This window comes from Bombus vosnesenskii, unplaced genomic scaffold (assembly GCF_011952255.1).
Source record: "Bombus vosnesenskii isolate JDL3184/JDL3185 unplaced genomic scaffold, Bvos_JDL3184-5_v1.1 scf7180000013383, whole genome shotgun sequence".
NCBI classification, from domain to species: Eukaryota; Metazoa; Arthropoda; class Insecta; order Hymenoptera; family Apidae; genus Bombus; species Bombus vosnesenskii.
The window spans coordinates 614,067-634,797 of NW_022883012.1; the positions used below are offsets into that span (position 1 = coordinate 614,067).

Below are 20,731 nucleotides of genomic sequence, written 5' to 3' on the forward strand. Positions count from 1 at the left end.
TGATACGAGAAACTTCGATTAAGAGGAAACCAAGCCAACGACGCACTCCAATTCTAAAACTAATTTTTGTTCGCAGATCGTGCTCGCAAAAAATAACGGTGGAGAACCAAAGAGGAGAGAAGAAGATAACGAAAAAAGAAATTAACGAAGCCGATGATTTATTCGCGTCTGTTATTACCGGTCGAAAACGCCGCTCGATAATGTTAATGCGTCGATTGGTCTGAGGGATGCCGACAACTGTTCCCGTAATTGACAGAGGTGAAAGAGACGTCTGCGGCAATTCGCTCGAAACAAGGAGTCAACGATGCCGTTAACCTCGATCCCGAATCGGCCAAGTAGATCGGTACCGATTTACGTTGATCGAACGAATCGACATAACGTCGACGATGATTCTTTCGTTTCTAATCATGGATTCGACCTATGCCCACTATGTTTATTATTAGGCGATGGAAACGAACGAGTACGTGTACGAACGATTACGCGAACGTTAACCGGAGGTCTTGCTAAGGCGGCTCGATTCGAGCAGGAGTAATTAAGGAGCGCGTCGGCCGACTGGTTTCGATCTTAATTCTTTATTTGACGAATGCCAGTTAGGCGACGCTGTTTCTCTAGGATTCCATCGCGAGAAATACAGTAGTCGCGCAAAGAAACGGAAAATCGAACCAGGCTATTATGCGGGAAAATCCAACGACAGTGACTGCCAAATTAATGGGGATCGTTCGATTCTTTAGGAAAAGTAAAGAGGTTGTATTTTATAATTACTATTTATATATAATTAATATTTTATAATGTAATTTCCTCTTATTCCGTTGATATGTTTGTCCGTTTCTTGCTGGGGAAGCTAGTGTACGATAGCGCTTTTTCATAATAAGGAAGTAGAAATACGAAATACAAATTGTCTTACTATTTTAATTTAAACGCTGCTTCCGAAGGAAATGAAAATAACGTTGCTATATCGTATAACTAATCCTTTATCGAAATCAAATACGCTTTCATTTTTCTTCATCAGCTTTAATCCGTATTTTATTTCGAACAAGAAGGTGCGTCGACATTCGTGATGATACGTTTATCGATATTGTTAACAAAAGCTGTTTATTACGCGTAAAACGATATTGCGTGCATTCCAAGAAGACACACAGCACAGATACGCAAACGTTGAAGTAACAGACACAATAAAAGGAAGTGCAAATTGAAAAAAAAATTATTAGACGCATCGCTTTAATCTGCATTCTGCGCACACATCGATAGCAAGGTGTCAACGATGTTATTAACCCTGATCCTCGGAGAATTGGAACAGGCTCGAAATAAATAACGATGAGGTCATAAAATTGACGAATCTTGAATGTTGACACGTGCGCGAGCGGTTATCTTAGCGGTGTCGATGAAACGGGAAGCGGAAAATATGCGAAATTATGTGAGTCACCTATCACCGTGAGAATACGTATTCGTTAAAAAAACCGTATTTCAGCCGTAAGACAGAAACGTTGATCATATTTTATCTTGCTCGTATGAATTTTGACAAAGATCGTTGAAACCAGTTTCGAAGAAGGAGCTTTTAAATCGCGTTTAAATCAATTCTAGAATTGCAGCCATGGGCGAGATTCCAAATCATGCGAAAATATGACTAAATAAATATCCGATGCATTTAAACATTTCCAACGACATCTCCAATCAAAGTATGAAACGACGTATTGTCAGGAGATAGCAATTATCACGACGATATCGACATGTACGAGCGCGATTATTTGAAAGCTATTAAGAAAATGTTTCTGTTGTTGTGTGTTGTCATGAGAAATACCTACATATGTAGGTATTCGCGTGGCATGCGATAAACTTGCTTATGGATAGTGAAATCCGGTAATACCGCGAACAGATAATCAAATTCCATGATTGATGATCTACGTCGTAAAATAATCAAACGAAACTGTTATTTCTAGCTAAGGATATTTACGACTTCAAATATTATCTTTCTTTTAGAACGTTGTCTGCGGGGAAGAAACCCATGAATGAACGTATATATTTCGTAATTCTTGATTCAGATCGCAGCAAGCCAAGAAAACAGTTCTCCCTTTTCGTCGTCGAGAGTGAAAAGAGAATGAAATAAATTATAGTTGCCAGGGAATTTCAGAATCGATAATCCGTGAATCTGCGCTTTTAACGCGTATTATATATGATTTGCTGTTTCGTTCCTTTCGCTATTCGGACGATTCGTCACGAGAAACGATTTAGCCGATTTGAAGATCTCGAAAGGACTATCGAGATGGCTATTGAATCGCCATTTTATTTTTTTTTTTCGCTAATACTTTTATGCACAGTCGCAATATAAGTGCGTGTATTATCGATTGCATGGAAAACGTCATTGATATTTATTATTCTCAAATTTATAGACATCTATAGATAGACTAGAGTCTTACGGAGATTTACAGATAAACGTCTAAGGCTACAGAATTCCTTATTGTCGAGGGATGAAGAAATAACGAAATTCCAGAATTACGTCTTTTCTACGAAAACTCGTAGTCATTCGTTTTCCCACTTTTTGCGCAGAGACGTTAGTCTTATTCGATAAAAGTTTCCGCGTCGATTAACAGGGAAGATATTGGAACGTCCTTGGAAGAAACGAAGCAAATATATAGAACTATGCGCTAGTTGGCAAAATTTCATTTTAAACGAAATCGTCCTATCGATACTGCGAAACAACGTTTCTCCCTTTTGCCAATAGTTACGGCAAACAGATCGATACACGCATCGACCGTGTCCTTTGGTCCGATTCCAGATTCGGTAATCGGTGATTTTACGTTACGACCAATTTCACACTCAACGACGACGATTACCGATTGACTCCGGCACGGGATAATAGGGAGTTAACGAATGGAGGGAAAAGTTAAAGAGCGTGGGGTGCGCGAGGAATTTAGAAATTCAGAAATTCAGAAATTCAGAAATTCCTAGGAAGCGTTACTGCGCTGGATGTGCCAATCTGCCGATATCGTTAACCTTGATTCTATAGCAGGCCGAACATCGGCCGATGCAAGACGATTATTAAGCCTGATAGGCGGATAATGATGCAAAAATGCGTTCGACGTAAATGGATTTGGCATGTGCGATGGGAGTGGCGAATGGTTTCGCAGGCGAAAAAGGAGACGGGTGAAAGAAAAAGAGGTAAAAACGAGCGTCACGCGTCGAGCTCGAGGAGGGGGTGAGACGTATAGACGAGAAGGGAGAGGGGGGAAGGGAGAATCGTTCGGTTAGTTGATGTTATGTGACGGAGAAACGAGAAAGAGAAAGGTAGATCGAAGAAGAGGGATAGAAAAGAAGAAAACGCCGAAGCAGAGGAAGAAGAAGAGAAAGACGATGGAAGTGGTGGCAACGACGCTGGCCCTGCCGACGGTGGTGGTGGTGGTGGTGGTTAGCGTTGTCGGTAGAGGTGGTGAACATCGTCCGAGAACCCGGAGAAGTGAACGTTGACCGTGATCAGGAGGGTGCAGTGGGGGTTCGAGGTTGTGTGGAGCACGATGGTGGGGGAAAAGCATAGTTACCGAGAGGAGCTTAGCCGTTAGGTCGTTGAGTGGTTCGTGGTTGTGCGTGCGTGTTCTTGCGTGTGCGTGTGCGTGCGTGTGGGTCTGTATGCGTGTACACGTACGGTCGTGGGTACGCATGTATTCGGATACGAGGAAAGGGACGAAGGAGGTACTGCCGCGGAGAAGAGTGGGAGAAAGAGGCGACGGAACTGCGCGCCCGCGGCCTCCCACGTCGCGAATCATTCCTAGCCGAGTCTTTTCGACGCTCGCGACGCTTCTCCAGTTCCATTTCCAGAGACACCGATCCTTTTCGATATTTCGTCTTTATGCACGCTTGTCCGGAAACGACACGGTTCTCCACGTCGTGACAGCGTGTGCGCCTTCGCTGGCTCCGAGTGGTGTCGCGACGTTCCAAAAGCTGCCAATTTCCACGCACGATTTTCGGTTTCTCTGCTACGTATACACACGTACATCCTATTTAGCCCTTTTGCCTTTCGGTGGAAGTTTCGCCTGTTCGGTTCCCCGTTTCCCACACTCGCAGATTCCTTTAGCTTAGTCACATCCCCCAAGAGCGGCCGAGAGACAGAGGCAAGGAGAAAGCGTAGAGAAAAGTCTGTAAAGAAAGGAGGAGGATCAGTGCAAGCACGTCCGTTCGCGAGGTTGATTCGCAATCGTCGAAAGTAAAACGGTTCGTTGGTTCCCGCCCGACAAGGCTGTGTAGTACACGCGGTTCTCCTAGGATATATACCGACACGCCACCCACCGTTTGTGTATGTGCCACTTTGTCTGCACGCGTGTTGGTACCATACGATCACGGTTGCGGTGTTCGCACCTTCCAGAAGTGAATTCGACGATTCGGGCCGAACAGCAGCCGGACCAGCCACTTTAACCGCCTGGCTTGGTCTTCGATCGATCGATCGGAGAGAAACTAGCTCGTTAGAGCCCGAGGAGAGTAAACGTACACAGAGGCTCATTTTTGATACACGAGATCGATCGTGATTTTTGACCAGGATGTCGCACAAGATGCTGAGCCAAGGAGCGCCGGTTCACGGGGGCAGCTCACAGGTGAGTTTTTCCACAATTAGCCTGTTATTTTCCCTTTTCTTTCCTCTAAACGGTTCCGTTTACGTTCGATCCTCTCATCGATCGCTCGCTAGCTTTCTAATTATTCGCCAGTGTAACTGGAAAATAACGCGATTCTCTCGCATAGCTGTTGCGCGTTGCGTAACGATGTTCCATTAAAAATTCGCAGTGAAACGCTGACGAAACAGGTTTATTGGCGGATTAACGGTTACATCGTCGAATAGGAGCGGTCATTCGATTGCGTGAGAATTAATTAAATCCCGACGGAAGTGTGTTCGACCGCGGCACGCGTATAAATAGACGTGAGACATCGCGAGGGAAATCAAAATTAACACGACCGAAATGGAAGCGCCGATTTACATATAAAAATTCGCATACCGTTCGTAACCTGCAACGTACGAACTATTGCCAAACGATCTCGTTCGAGAGGCTGCAAAATGTAAGCTAACCAACCGATTGTACGGATCCTGTAAACGATTTACGAAGCGCTCGTAGTCTACAGTCTATATACCGTAGTGACGGTACGTAAATTCGAAACCAAGCAACCTAGTAATAGAGATAACGATGTTAGTCTTTCCGTCGGAAGCACGGAATTGGCGGTTTAATCTTCACCTACAGACCACCGTCTCGGAGAGCAGTTTGAATGTTTATCTCGTCGTCGTTGTTTCATCGATCCAGTGAACAATTTCAGGGCCTACTTTGGCGTACGAGTACGCTCAATTGGAAAACATCTTGATGAAAAAGTATCATTTTTATTTATTTATATTATAGTTATAGACGGAATAGTTGTTTATGAAATCGCGATTTCAACGAGCGACCGATCGAATTTTCATCGATCCGAAAAAAATCGGCACGCAAGTGAAACGACTTTCGTAGGCGATTCCTCGTTCGAATACGTGGAAGCCTCTGGTGTATTGGAGCATGCGATCGCCACGTGTTTCTCTTTTTCTCTCTGTCGATTGCCGCGAATTCCAGCATCGCACGTTGCTTACGAAGCATCGACTAATCAACCAATCGTTTCAACCTGAATTAAGTGTCACGTGAAATTAATAAAACGAGGTCGGGAAAAAGTGCGCTGTTTCGCTAATCGCTTCGTACTCTTTCCCCACTCTGTTCCCTCTCTTCTTCCTTCGCTTATTTATTTTTTTCTTGTCCATAGGTGTTTCGCGGATACTTTCCATTGTTACTCAATCGTGAAATCATTGCACGCAACCCGTGAGTTGGACGGTTATTAGAACGCGAGAATGTTTCCGTTTCGTAGCGGAAATCAAATTCCTCTTCGTTTCGCTTCCAGTATTACGATGAATCCGTTAAGACGACCTTTTTTTCTGGTATCGACCAAGTTTCGCGATCGCGTTAAAATAGATTAATTCGCCGTCTGTAAAAACAGAGGTGAAGTCTGTTAAAACAGAATGAAAAGGTTAGAACGAAAATGGGGCAATTACGTTCGAAGTTTGGAGCGGCGAGATACGTTCGTTACGATTATTTAAGATCGTATGGCGAGATTAACTCGTACAGTTGCGATGACCTAAAAGAAATTCATTTCTGATCATTGGAAGCGAAGGAATCTGCGTGGTACGAATCAGAATATACATCGGTTAATTTCTCTTTCTTTCCAATTCGGTACAATGAATTCTCTGCATTTATCCTTTATGATTTACTTATTTACAAATTTTCAGCATTATATTATCGATAATACACCGAAGAAAGAATAAATCTTTTTGCGATGAAAATACGATTAGACGTATTTTTTAGCGAAAGTTAGTTTTCCAGTCTTGGATTAAATCCGCTCGCCTGAATCAGCGAGCACTCGAAGACAAATAAATATTTCAGAGTATAGGTACAGTTAAATCAGAATTTTTCAATGACGGTTAACCGATACGGAAGTTGGAATCTGTTACGATAAAATTATCGTTTGTATGCTTTTCTTTTTTTTTTTTTCTTTTCGTGATATCGTGCGCGTTCTGTTAAGTAGTGCGATACGCGACGAGCGTTTAATAACCGTGATATTCGAAGGTTCGTGACACAGAAGTAGCCATTTTCTTCGGAAATATCAACGATGGATAGGACAAGGGCTTATCGAAAGAATTCGTCCAATCCATTATAGATACGGACTGAACGAAAGAAATTCGGGTCGTAAAGAAACAAAGTACTTTGTAACGTTCATCGATTTGCAATTGTAAAGTGTTGCCTCGTGATCCAACTATGACTTGCACATGTGCAATTGTTGCGATCAACTCTTGAAAAATTATCGTCGCCATCGTTATCTTTCGACGATTTTGATACCGGAGACATTGGCAAACCTTGGTTCGTCAACTCGTATTTGAGTCACCGATAAAACTTAATTAAGAGTAATTGTATGAAACGAGACGAAGGATAAATAAGAGAGCGTGGGTTGGTGGTATAGGTACGTATACGAAACGTCGTTAGAAGAGCGTTACACGCGTTATCAAGAGCCAAGTGATAAAATGCAGCGACGAATCACGGCCGATTCTCTGCCACTATTTACTTTCTAATCTCACGAATTCAACGGGTTCTTGCCACATCGTCCTGCACCAACGTCTGTCAATTTGATCGCGAGATCTAACGTCGAGGCGCTGTGCCCGGACCGCGATCGCGAGCTGGTTTCTCCTCCGTAAATCGCAATTTTTTTATTCCGCCAATACGAATATGTCGAATCGTCGGATTTAACGAAGTCTGAAATTCTACGCTCTTTCGATTCTCCCGGGGAAAAGCGAGAAATTCGAAAATTTAGACAGATCGTTATAACAGTTTTCTTTCGATCATTTCGTAATAAAAATTCCCAAGTAACTAATTTCATATCTTTTCGTTCGGCAAATTTTTATTGGAAGTCGTGTTTGTTCGGAACCTTTGCCGGAAGACGAAACAGCTTCTTAGAGAGCGCGTGAATTCGACGTCGTCATTCTGTTCTTTGCCTACTTTAAACTAGATGTGTCTTGTTATATGCAAGAGCCGGCTTTAAATTTAATCGTTAAATCGGACGTTGATAAGTGGCGCAAACGTTTCTCTCATTTTTACGTAGCCGTATCTTAAAAATCAATTTTTGGTGATCAGTCTTAATGAAATTGAAATTTAGGTACGCTTTATGATCTTCTCGTTGACATTTAACAATTTAGTTTTGCGACAGTCAAACGTCTATTATCGAATCAGCTTTACAAAATTTTGATTTTCATCGATAGCGCTCGAAAGACCATTGGCAAAGTAATCGTATTAAATAGAATTTACTGCCTTCGGTAAATTAGGATAACATCGATCGTAGACGGCAATCTCTTTTTTCCAGCAAGATAACTTTCTTCTCATCTTTGAGCGCGTTCTCGAATGAGAATAGTTGAAACGAAACTCGTTCGTAAGTCTTGTTGCCAGCCAAATTTACCGTGCAAAGACGCGTAAGAGGATCTCGTTTAACTTTTTCACTGGGCGAACGAGTTTTTCGAAGGGTCGTTTTACGCAGGCAGAAGTTGATCCCGACAGATATTTCCGGCGAACGACCTTGCCCGACTATCGTCTCCAACAGGCCAGAGCCCCGTTACGGTACACTCGAATTACATCCGTCAACTGACACTCGCGATACGACTCCGTTTATCGAAACTCCATTTATTGGGAAGAAATCTTAATTACTTTCTTCCAGACACGTTTCGTTTCGTCGAGGCGTTTTCCAGCGATTGTCAGTCACACGTTGTTTACACGTTGTTTCCAGTATCGTATAAACGAGACGGACAGTTGCTTATCGATATATTATAGAGTATTATGTATATTATAGAATATTGGAAGCGCAAAATAAGTCTTTCCGTGCTTTGTCTATCGATAGGAAGTAATATCGCTCGACCAGAATGGAAGCTTCGACGCGTTTCGGAACCATACATAGTGGGGATAATCGACAACTCTGGTTTATGTCATCTCGTTTGTCCTTCGGGTGTAGATAGGCGGAATTCTATTGTATTCTGATTGACAGGTTAATCCTTTTGATTTCGCTTGAACGACCATGATTCGTTTTAAAATTTCATAAATGCGAATATAACGTTTCTATGATCTCGACCGTGTCCTTTGTTTATCAATTTTCATTCGTATTTCGGGTATCGCATGCTTTACAAGGGAATAAAAGCTCGTTCTTACCTTCTGTGACATCTAGTTTCTGCTTCGACCTCGATCCATTATAATCGACGAATGGGCGTAGTTTTCCACGCGACTTGGTTACCGAACGTTGACTTCTTCCGTCCACGAACCGTCTGTGATCGATGAATCGAGTCCAGTTCGAACGATCGTGTTTTTCAGATCTTTTCGTTGTTTAGCTTTACACCGTATCACGTAGACAAGCAAGCAAGAAAATCTGTAGTATCGATGTAGTTTTTTTTTTTTTTTTAACGCTGATTAACGTAGCTTTCTTAGTATCGAACCACAAGTTTCATTAAACTCTAACAAATTTGTATCTTTGCTATAGAGATGCGTACTTGGGCTTTTTAACGAAATTTTGAGGAATTCTTGTCAGCGACCCCGTCGTAATCTCTTCTGGTAGTCGAGCAATGGCAGATATTTTTTTATAAGAATTTATCACGTAATTTCCACAATTTGCCATCGAGTATTTCGATTATCGCGTAATCAGCCAACGATTGCGCAACGGTGCATTCTGAAACATCTTTTCCAAGTGATTTGTCATTCTTTGTTGAAAGAGACGTTTATCTTTATTAGTCTTCTTAATTACTTGTATCTGTCATCCTAATATCCATAGTGGCAAGATAGGTACTGCAATTCTGCATTTATTAAATCGTTTCAGCCGTTAAAAGTTAACATCTTCGTGTTTTTTCTTCTTCTGTTTACATACACACGAATGTAACAAGTGGAACGCGAGAATTCTTTAAAATCTTGAATTAGAAAGTAGTCGCTAATAAACGACACGGCCAGTACCTTGTGTCAAGTTGGCACATTTTTGACAAATAGAAAGTTGCGCGCGTGCGAATATTCCCACTCCTCCCAATCTGAATAATATCTCGACACGGTATAAAACATCTAAATCGAGTCGAGTTTAATAATCGTCGACTGCCTGATAATTCTATCGAAATCTATCGATCGATAGAAGCATCGATAATCCTGATTTCGTCGAATCCGATCGTAACAGATATTTATCCACAAAGAAAAGAGAAGGAGATGCTGTTAGAAGAAGAGGGACAGAATTCGCTATTAGGCAGAGAAAGATCCGTCAGTGGGACAGAGAAGAATCGGCCAGTTACATTTCCCTTGTAACAGCGGATTGCCAAGCCCGTGAACGGAACAAAGGGGTCCGGGTAGGAAGAAAGATTTCTCTGGCAACAGGATTTCGAAGAAACCGGCACTCGTGCAAAACAGTCTTTCATCAGACCCTTGCTATGTTCTGTCCACTAACCGGGTGCCTCGTTATTCACGCGAACTCGCTCCGACCCTTCTTACCTTCTCTTTCCCCTTGAACCGTGTTCTATCTCGAAAAAAGAAAAGAAGACGGGGACGTGAATCTATGAACGGTGGCGGTCGTCGGGACTTCGACCCTTTTGTTTCGTAACCGAAACTAGTTTGCCGTGTGGCAGATTTCGATCCTCGAAACCGAACAAGTTTCGGTCAATCGCCGACCGACAATGACGCGTGCTTGGAATTGGAAGTCATGGCGACCGACCACGGCAGTATGTGCAGCGTACGGCTACGTCATGGAAATTTCCTCGTCGTCGAACACCTTTCCTCCCCTCTACGCTCGCTTTCGCGTTCTTTCTTGCCTTTTTCCCCTCCTTCCTTCCTTCCTCCCTCCCTCCCTCTTTTGTCGCGGCCCTCTCTATTTCTTGGTGCCCCTTCGTTCGTTATTCCGCCTTCTTAACGTCCATATCCCCTTCCCTTCCGTTCCCGATCTTATCGCTTTTTTTCCCCCCGCCTCAAAACCGATCGATGACTTTTTTCAACCAGTTTCGACCGTTGACAGACGAACGTTTTCCGCGTCTCCCTTCCGAGAATTTAATTATCATGCGAATGGACTGAAACGTCACTTTTCCGTTCGCTTCAACCGGAACGTCCTTGCCTCCAAGACCTTCCTGCGAGCGTAATTCAACGGCGATCGGCCTATGCTCACGTGCGCGTGTCGAGTGAAAGATTTGCGGAATAACGCTATGAATAACTATGCTTGAACGTGTTAATTAACGGAGCTATCCGCGCTGGCAGGTTCCTGCTATGAAACGTAATGGAGCAATTTGTTACGCTGCAAGATTCCGATCCTTCAATGTCTCAAGATTTTAAAGCAGTTAGCTTCTATAGGGAATCTTGAACTCTGTCACGGGGATTCCAGATACCCTCGTTTTCACTATTCCTGGTCAAAATGGATTATTTCTACATGCCGGTAGCACATCCAACGCCTTATCAGAAAATAGAGACTAATCGCTACGTCAGTGTCTTTGTTTATCCTAGAAATTTCACTGAATAATCATCTTGTAAATTACATTATCGTATTTCGCTCTACTAGCGCGAATATGCTACGATACTAATACGGTTTTACCGGTTTATAAACAACGAACTGATAAATTTAGTTGCGAAACTACTCTCTCGCGACGTTGAGTGCCCTGGTTTTCTTTCGCTCGATGATCGTGTGTATTTTTCCGAATTTTCAATTCACCGTAATTTCCGTATTAATGGCTCGAGGATCGCGAGTGTGGCCAACAAATGTTAAAACAGACTCGAGGAATTCCTCTTATTTTCAAAAGTCGGTCAAGTACACGTATGCTTAACGTACTCGAAGTATCTGGTTCAATGACTATTTACTGCGTCCGTGACTTCGATAAAATTTTTGTAAAAAGTAATTCGAAATTCACATTCGTCGTTTAATTATCCGATTTCTTGAATTTCCCACCGAATCGAGATTTATACGCCGTACGATGAAACGACCGAACGAAAGAACGTTTTAATTTTACCACGACATTCCTTGTTTCCTGTTCAGAACGGCAGTAACCGTTGCGATTATTCGCAGCGCGATGCTTTGCTGTTTTTTCGACGACTCGAACAATAAAACGAACATCCGTCATCGTCAGCGTTTTTTTCTCTTTCTCTGCTATTCGTCAATTCTTCTCCATGGTCGTTTACGAGTCGCGCGAATTGCCTCCTTTTTTCTTCTAAGATGATTTCAAAGAATTGCGTTCGTCTTTTTTTTTTTAGAAAAGAACAGACCACTTTATCTTTATCGCGCAATTCGCTTCGTACATTCGATATTTAAACATTTTTTCCAATATGGTTCGTATCGTGAGAATATTTACGACGAGATCTTGAGAATCAAGCCAGTGGATCGTATTTTAACAGTTAATATCACGTTTGTTTTCTCTCGTTCGACGTTGGTATAGAACGGAAGATGGAGGTTCGTTAAAAAGAAAGTTCGCTTGTACATTATGAATCGCCGGTGACCTACGCAGCATTTCTCTTGGATATCCTAACGAAAACATAATCGTGTATTAAGAGAGAAATTGCTTTGTAATTGCAACGAGTCTTTGGCGAACCAGTTTCACTCGTTCGTCTTGATATCGAACGATAAAAGACTCGTTAAGAACGTTCGCTTCCGGTATACTTTACCATAAAGTAGTTCCGGTATACCAGCTTATATCCGAACGAACAAACGAATTTGTGACATGAATTTTTGCAAAATCTACAATAGGGATAATTTCTTACGCAAAGCGACTCTATCGCGCATCTTGACATACACCGCTGTACTTATCGATTTATCGAAAGATGAATATCGTCGAGAACAAGATGCGTTGGATCTTACTCGTATTAGCCATTCGTGGCTCGTGAGTAACTCACACGACGCAAATCGAGACAAAGTCTCGCTACAACGCACCTACGTATAAATGTATTTACTCGTGTCGTGTGTGCAGGCTAAGGTTAGATAAGAACCGGTGCTTCTAATATAAATTTTCCACGGCGCCAGATGATTCATCCAGCTGTGTGCGTGTTTAGTCGCCAGTCACGTGTATAATTTCATTGAAGTACGGAGAAATCAGTAGACGCGCAAGTGCGTGTTTCGTTCGTTAGCGGAAGATTTTCTCGCTTTCTTAGAGAGACAGAAATTGCGGAGACAGTCGTTGGTCGTTCGAAAATCCATAGAAAATAAATTCAAAACGTAACATTATCGAAAAAGGATTTAAAGGCCGATCCATATATAGTCACGATGTTTACAATACCCTTTTATCGCGCGTTATGCGGTCTAGTATCGCGGAGAACGTCGTGTACAGGAAGTAGATCCGTCCGTGTGCATATAATAGCAGGAATGATCCATCTGTTCGAAAAACGACGTATCGAGACTTGTTTGTATCGAGTTAGAATTACGTAACCAGTACGCTATATTATCGAAAATAAGAACAGAATTACGTGTAGTATAAGGAATTTTTTAGCGTACCGAAAAAGAGCGCCTAAATTAACATATACGATGATAAATCAAAAATTAAACGCACTAATGCTCGAATGCTAAATTTGGATAGCGTTACATCTTCGTATATATCTACGCGTGTTGGCTGACGCGTAAAGAATGATGTGCGATGTCGGTAAAAACTTCACCGTACTCTCGAACGGAGAGGTTCTCAAATGAACATTTCCGCGCTTTTGTCTTTAATTTTTAACCGGATTTCCTAAATTCGGTCCTGGTCGGTTTCGTTTTCGTATCGAGAATTTCTTTCTTTTTTGTCTTTCTTCGAAAAAGATACATAAAATACGGTAACTAGACATACACAATCGCAAGACTATGCAAAATACTCGATGTAAAATATCTATTTAGATTGCATTTCTTTATTGGTAAAAGTTCAAATTTATACACAGATTCGCTGATATTCTACGATCGATATAGCAATATCCTAGGTTAGGGAGACCAAGTCTTCGGGGGTGGTTTCGTTTGGGAGAAAAGTTGGGCGGCACTGGTGGAAACAATCGCGTCTCTCCAGTTCTGCAAAGCATGGAGGAAGGTATATTAACATAACAGTACCGGTACACCTACGCGTGGTCGTGTTTGCAAAGGGTGGAATATCGCCGCATAGGCATCGCTAGTGGAAGGAGGGGCGAGTTACCGAGTTCGATCGTCGACCAGGGCGAGTTCACTGGTCTCAAGCAGTAGAAGTCACGCGAGTATACGTCTAGAGTTTGGAGTTTGTAGACTTCCATGCGAGGCACGATACGCGGAACACGTGTCGCACATACGTACGTATAGAATCGCACGGTGAACATAGCGAGACGAGCAGTCTTACACTCGCTAGATACATCTTGTGTTACGGAATTGGAATATTTCGGATAGACCGAAAACCCATTATACTATTATCAAAGTAGAATCAAAGTATTATCAAAGTAGAATCGATAAAAGGTAATTAGCGGGCTAAAAATCGTAAAGGTGTCTACGAACGTACTACTATGTTTTACTTTGTGCTCGTTAAAACGTTTCTTGCGCGATTGTTCCTTTGAATTGTAACGATAGAATTTCTGAAATTTGAAGAAATGTAAAGTAAACTAAAAAAGGTACTCCCTAGCAAGAGGAAGCGAAACATCTCTATCAAGAAAGAATCATAGACATTCGCGGTTTTGCGTCTGGCGAGGATATAAAAATTGTACGGTGGATGTCCGATCTGCTGTGAAATATTCGCGACCATTGCTTTGTCATTGTGTCGAAATCACAGATTACGCACGATCTACTCGGCAAAAAATGAAATATATACCTAGGATGGGTGCTGTGAACAGCGTATGCCCACGCGACGCGAAACAAAGAGGCCACCGTAGGTGGTCAATGATTTCGTGCGATGCATAATACGAACCTCGTAGTGGGTCATTGATGAAACACCATGGTACGTAATTCGTCATGAATCATCGACGACCTATGCAATTCGTAATTATATTGTTCATGCGTCGTGATTATGTAACCGTCCGTTAATTCTTATTACCAGCACTTTAAACGCTATATGGAAATACTTGTACAATTATGCTTCGAAACCAGTTACACGACTCGTTAAGCGTTATGGATCATGAACTTCTTATCAGAGTACTTCGGAATCTAGATGGAGATCAGCACCAGGAGGATTATTTCGATCCGACTGTAACTACTTGGAATTAAAGTATCGAAAAATGGTAATCGTCGATAGAGCTGTTCGATCGACTAACTGCGTAAGGCGAAACGCAAAGAACGTTACTACGATCTTCCTGCGAATCCACGCTTATTCGCGATCATAATCGAATAGGTGACGGAATCGAGAAACTTGGAAAAAGTGGAATTAATCGGGCATGGCGCGCGAGAGGCTCGATCTTCAAAGACTATATACAAATGTGCATGTATGCTCGATGTAAAAACGAATCTAGCTCGATAAAAAGGAGATAAAGCGCGGAATGGGTGATCTGCAGCTCGATGAATCGATCATTGGAATTGGAAGCGTCGTTAATCGGACGATACGCGGCTGTATCCCTAGTCCCGAGTTCTCAGGACACGATGCAATCGCGATAGAAACGGTTCGCTTCTGTCGGATTTATCTGGCGTTGTAATCAAATTAAAAAGGTCAATGCTAACCAGTTTACGGACGCGTTCGCGTCTCGACGCTCGCGGTGCACGCGATTCAGCGGCGAAGGCAGTCGAGAATAGCAAAGTAGAAGCGGCGCGCGCGTCAGACCGTCGCGTCACGCGTGCGTCGCCTCTGTATTCGTTGTCCGTCGCCGGCCGGCCGCACGATCTGGCGTTCGATCGTCGAGTTCACTGCTCTCCTAGAACTAGAAATCACGTGAACGTGTCTCGAGACTGCATTTGGCTATCCTTGCATGCACGCCCGATTTATGTATAGGGTGACTCCATAAATATCGTCGATCGCGTTGCCAACCAAATCCCGCACGCTTTACACGCTCTATCGTTGCAGCTTTGCGTGTTCGTTGAACGATAGAGCGTCCTTTTCCAAAGGTTTTCGTTTGGTTCGAAGAAAATCTTACGATTGTTAGAACGTACCGGTCATCTCTGTTCAATCTCTGTTTCTTCAAACGTTTCGTATAGAAATTGATCGCATCTCTTACGTTTAAGGAATTAGAACAGGCATATATTTTCCAATCTCTCTTATTCGCTATGCAGTCTGATAAAACGTTAGAAAGGTAGAAAAGAGAAATTGCCCTCGCTGTGCAAAGAAACACGGATTTAGATTCCGCCGATTTTGCAATTTAATGTCGCAATTTAATTTAATCGTTAAAATCTTTTAAAATAGAGGAAAAATACGTTTCTAGAACGCGATAAATATTTGGCAGTACGTTGACTGATTTTCGACCAGTTGCTGTTTCGCCGCGCGTAATCGACCGCGTCGATCAACGCGCTATTATTTCATATCGACGGTATATTTTACGCATAGTCGATCGTCGCGCAAAATCGAGAAAAAAAGAGTCGAGATTCGCGTATCAAGTACCAGTCCAGACACCGTTCGACCATTTATTTAGAGCGTTTTTTCGCGCCGATAAAAAGTTCCTGCCGCGTATCAGATAACGATAGCGATTGCGCCATTCTACGTGCGATTGATCGATAAATTCACCGAGGGAAATACGGTCGATATCCTTGCCGCGATAGAAACTCGTATAGACGTACCTTTATCCGATAAAGCGAACGCATTTTACGTGGATAAACTTAACGATACGTTTACGCGTCCCACACTCGAAGGAAAGGAGTTGCAGGCCAGACAGATCGATTGCAAAGTGGATTGTATGAATTTATCGGATGCGTGACTATCAAGTGCTATATAAATGCTGGTTGCGCAAAGAATCGCGTAGTCGATCACGGTTTTGTAATTAAGCTCTAGATAGAGCGAAGATGGTCGCTTTTGGAACGATATCCATCGTCGCGAGTTTCATAGCAAGACTTTGGACTATTTTTAAAAATTACGTTTCTCGTAACTAGAATTTATAAGTGCGACGACATTCATGGTCGAATCGAACTTTTTCATCGTTAAGGCCGCGTTCTGCGAAAATCGTCCAAGCAGCAGATATTTAAAAGAATGTCATTTTCAATAAATAGCTAAACCAATAGCGAACGAATAATATCGAAACGATTCGGAATCGAGTAGTTGTTCCTGCATTTTCAGTAGCTTCGAGATTTATCCCTGGATTCGCGAGATATCATTTCGTAATAATTGCGCAAACAGCGGATTAAACAAGCGTACGATTTAAATTAAAGTTTACATATCGGCAAGATGTTAAAGATCTTGCGTATTTTTGGTTCCCGAAAGTTTCAACGAGAATTCTTGCTTTTGCGAATGAAACTTTTTTCGTTATTCCCTTAAAAATGGCTTTGCGATTTTACGAGAAGCGACGGATGATTTATAGACGTTGAACGCACATTCGTGCGGTTTAGTCGAGATTAGATAAGCACCTCGTACCGCGAAAGATAAAAGTGAATGTCATCGTTCCGTATGTAAACTTGCGCGTGTCACAACGATGTTATAATCGCGTTCTCCGCAATTTACAAGATCGATCTTGTGACAAGTGTTCGCAGTATTGCGAAATCCCTTATTTTAATAAGAATGTCACGCATACTTTTGTCACTTTTGTACTAAAAATTTCACATACGTCATACTGTACAAATATGTCATTTTTATTGCAAACGCATCGCAAGGACGCGTTGCGTAACTCTGGAATCTTTGGTCGAAACGTTCATCTACGAGAAATAGACTGCTAATAGATTTGCTTTTAAACAGAGACTTTAAAGATTTAAGGACTCCTAATAGGTTTGCATTGGCAAAAATTCATCGGTTTATTTTTCATTTTGCGATCCTGTGGTCGTTGATAACAGTCGCCACGATTGGCCTAAATTAAAACGTCGGTACGAGGTCATAATCGATCCACTTATTAATACGCTCGTTAACTTTTTACTTTCAATTCAGCTGGTTAAACCAAAGTCAAGAGAAACGTTGGTCGAAACAGTAGAAATGGACAGATTCGATTTTCGCGAAGAGGAATAATCTCGTAACGTCAACTTTCCACGCGTCGTTATTCGCTAATACCGAATATTTACGATCGTCTAAGACGACTAGATGTACGATTAATTTATGCAACGGTTTCCACGTAATCTACGTTTCTTGAATTCCTGTTATACGTACTCGTAGTCGTTCTACGTAAATGGCGAACAGCCGACTAGCGGAAAATTTCGATCGGTCGATCGTTTCTTTGATAATTTTTGGCCGATAAGCTTGTACGACGGTTAACGAAAGTATTCGTACACTTGGCACAGAAATTCGACCGTCAAAGAACTCGTAGGAATGTGCGAATACCTTGGTAAATGGCCGTATAAAGACGAAACGTGTGCGTCCTAACGCTTATGAACGAGGGTGTAAGGTCACGATGTTGCGTTCGCGTCTGGCCAAAAGCGCGCGATCGAATCAAGAAGGTCAATGCTGTTACGGAGCAGGAGCACCGCAGTGGCATAGCAGCGATTCATCGTGTATCCGCGCGGTGTAACCGGTAATTCAGAGGCAGAAGGAGCAAGAGCGTGCACAGTGCGCAGCCATCCCACGCGTGATCCATGATCGCGCGTCGGACCCGAGATGAGGATGTGACGTTACTCTCAGATTTGTTAATTTGTTATTGCGCTGGCCGCGGTTGATTCTCGTATTAAAAGAAGCACGCGTGCGCATGTGCCAGCGAACGACTCGTCATTGAATCAGGCTGATTCAGCGAACGATCCGCCCCGAATCGTAGACCTCGAAATTAACACCGAATCAGCAACCGACGACACCTTGGATCACGCGCGCGCGCAATCTCGTTCGGCGAAACGAACGGTCAGATAGCGACAGGTTTATTATTCCACTTCTGTTTGATCGTGCGAGAATCGATCGTTCGAGGAGGAACGAATCGCTTCATCGACGTTTGACCTCGATCGTCGTTCCTTACATTCGTATACGATGCATCGACCGTTTCTTTTCTCCCTAAGTCACGCCACGCTTCTAATTGCTGCTGAAAGATCGGTCATTGGTCGCTGGATAAATACGTTCAATATTTCGCAGCTTGTCCATGACGGACGATTATTGGCTATCGTTCGTCCGTATGCTCCTTTTTCTAATTCGTAGTCTAAACGGGTGTTGATCTTTATCCGAAAATTCGATCGAGATTTTGATAGTTTCAGCTTTGGATAGTCGAACCACGACCCGAATGACAATACGGAAATATTATTACAGTTGGATCGCGACTGTGTCGTTATCGAATCGTTATCGTAAATCAAAGCCACTGAATCGGTATCCCTTTCGTTGCGAATGCGTGACTAATAAAGACGGCGCGACGTTGTACACTTAATCGGGAACTTGCTTAACGTTTATCGCCGTTAGATAAACGTTCTCGAGAAACGATGTTTGACTTTGGTAGCGCCGTAGCATACGTCGCGTATGATTTCTAAGCTGATGTAGCGACTTCTTAGCACGCGCCATGTCCCCGAGCGTCCTTTAGATCGCTGCTGCGGTATAGATAAGAGAAGAACGAAGGAATTTTTGCCTACAACCGCAAACGCTTCCGAGGCTGATCAAAGTCGCGAAATTGAAGACGAGGAAGTCTCTGATCCAGTTTGTCGTCCCGTGGCGGTAATTTGTGTAATTGCGCGATATCGATGCACGGTTGACGCGACGAATGCTCGCGCGCTTGTCATAATATCTCGATTTATGCGGACGTGTTTGTTCGTGCATACTTTAACGTCAACGACGGAACGACCATGGTTGATTAGCCTTCAAGGACTCGGGGAAAAAGGCCGCGTCGGGGCGACCCCTCTTTCGATATCTCGCTCGTCCGCCTCGTTTCGCCATTTTCTCTGCTCCTCCGTCGAACCATTCGACGACACTCCGCTGCAAACCCTCTGCGATACGCTCAGCAACGCAGCGTGCGTCTTTACGAAGTCATTGAAATACGTTATCCGAACGTTCTGGCTATGTTTCCGTCGATTGGACGAACGGAGGAAGCAACGATTCAACGAGTGTTTTAATTACACTTTGCGATTCGATCGGTGCGAGAGACTGCTGCGAAATAGCAGAACGAACCGCGTTCAAAAGTCTCGCGACTGTTTGGAAAATACGGTCGAGGACGCGTTAAATATACGGAAGAGCAATAATTGCGGAAAACTTGCGAAGTAGATTGTTTCCGATTTATCGTGTATTTATTATAGCATTTCCGTATCATTTCGTTGTTACTTGGTAGCGTTTTTGTACCACTGTAAGATAGTATTATCGTATTATGCGCCGATACTTTTTGCATCCAGCGTGCATGGAATATCGGTTTGACAACTTAATAAGAGATATAATCGAATGTAAAGACGGAAAGGAAACAATGTATAGCGCTTGAAAAAGAAACATCGCAGTACCGAAACGACACGTTCGCGTGTCGCGTGGATCACGTTGTGGCGCCATGACTAAAAAATAATCTCGCAATACGTGCCAACGGTTCGCGAGGCTGAGCGGCGTAACCTACGAATTCGAAAGGTACACAAGAGCTATAACCGCGTTTCATAACATCGTTAAATATTTACGAGATGCGGTTCAATAGCGAACCAGTTCGGCCGACTGTTATATATATATAATGATGCTGACTTTTCACATCGTTAGCGATGTTCGAAAATAAACAGAGCACCGCGCTATTATCGCTACGTTAATTCGTTGAATAATTACACGTATATTATTTTTGAAACAGAAAGCGTATAATTACGACTGTTTTCTTGGATTTAGAAAATCATGTTTACTTTGAAATGCGCGCGTTTCCTCGAAACGTATGTTCGTAGGATTCTCTCTTAAGTATACCGTATTAATCGCGGTCTTACGATACGAGGACAAAGTACAAAAATATCTGTACGGATCGTTTTAACGTCGTAAACCCGTAAAATGGTTTGTTCGACGAGAAGCTATAACGTCTTTTGTGTTTCTTTCTCGTCGTAATTTTGCTATTCGTAGCATGCTGAATCGACATGCTGAAACGTAGGAAAATGGTACTGCAAACTGTATCACGTGCCATAACGTCGACGCGTATTCGTACTTCTGATTAAAATCGAAGAACGGTCGGTACGAGATTCTTCTATGATAAAATTCCTTTATTCTTAAATGTGCGTCTGTGATTAATTTTCATCCGTTTTAACGAGAGAACCGGGCAATGCCTTTGAA

The 20,731-nt window shown here is 42.7% G+C and overlaps 1 protein-coding gene across 1 annotated transcript in view; it reads left to right on the forward strand.

The window, feature by feature from the left end:
* Positions 1-4,424: 4,424 nt before the first annotated feature.
* Positions 4,425-20,731, forward strand: part of LOC117237596 (proton-coupled amino acid transporter-like protein pathetic) — a 34,197-nt gene continuing 17,890 nt past the window's right edge. Inside the window, exon 1 of the mRNA XM_033501728.1 lies at positions 4,425-4,580. Coding sequence (XP_033357619.1) covers positions 4,527-4,580 — 54 coding nt within the window. The 5' untranslated portion in view covers positions 4,425-4,526. The remainder of the gene's footprint in view (positions 4,581-20,731) is intronic.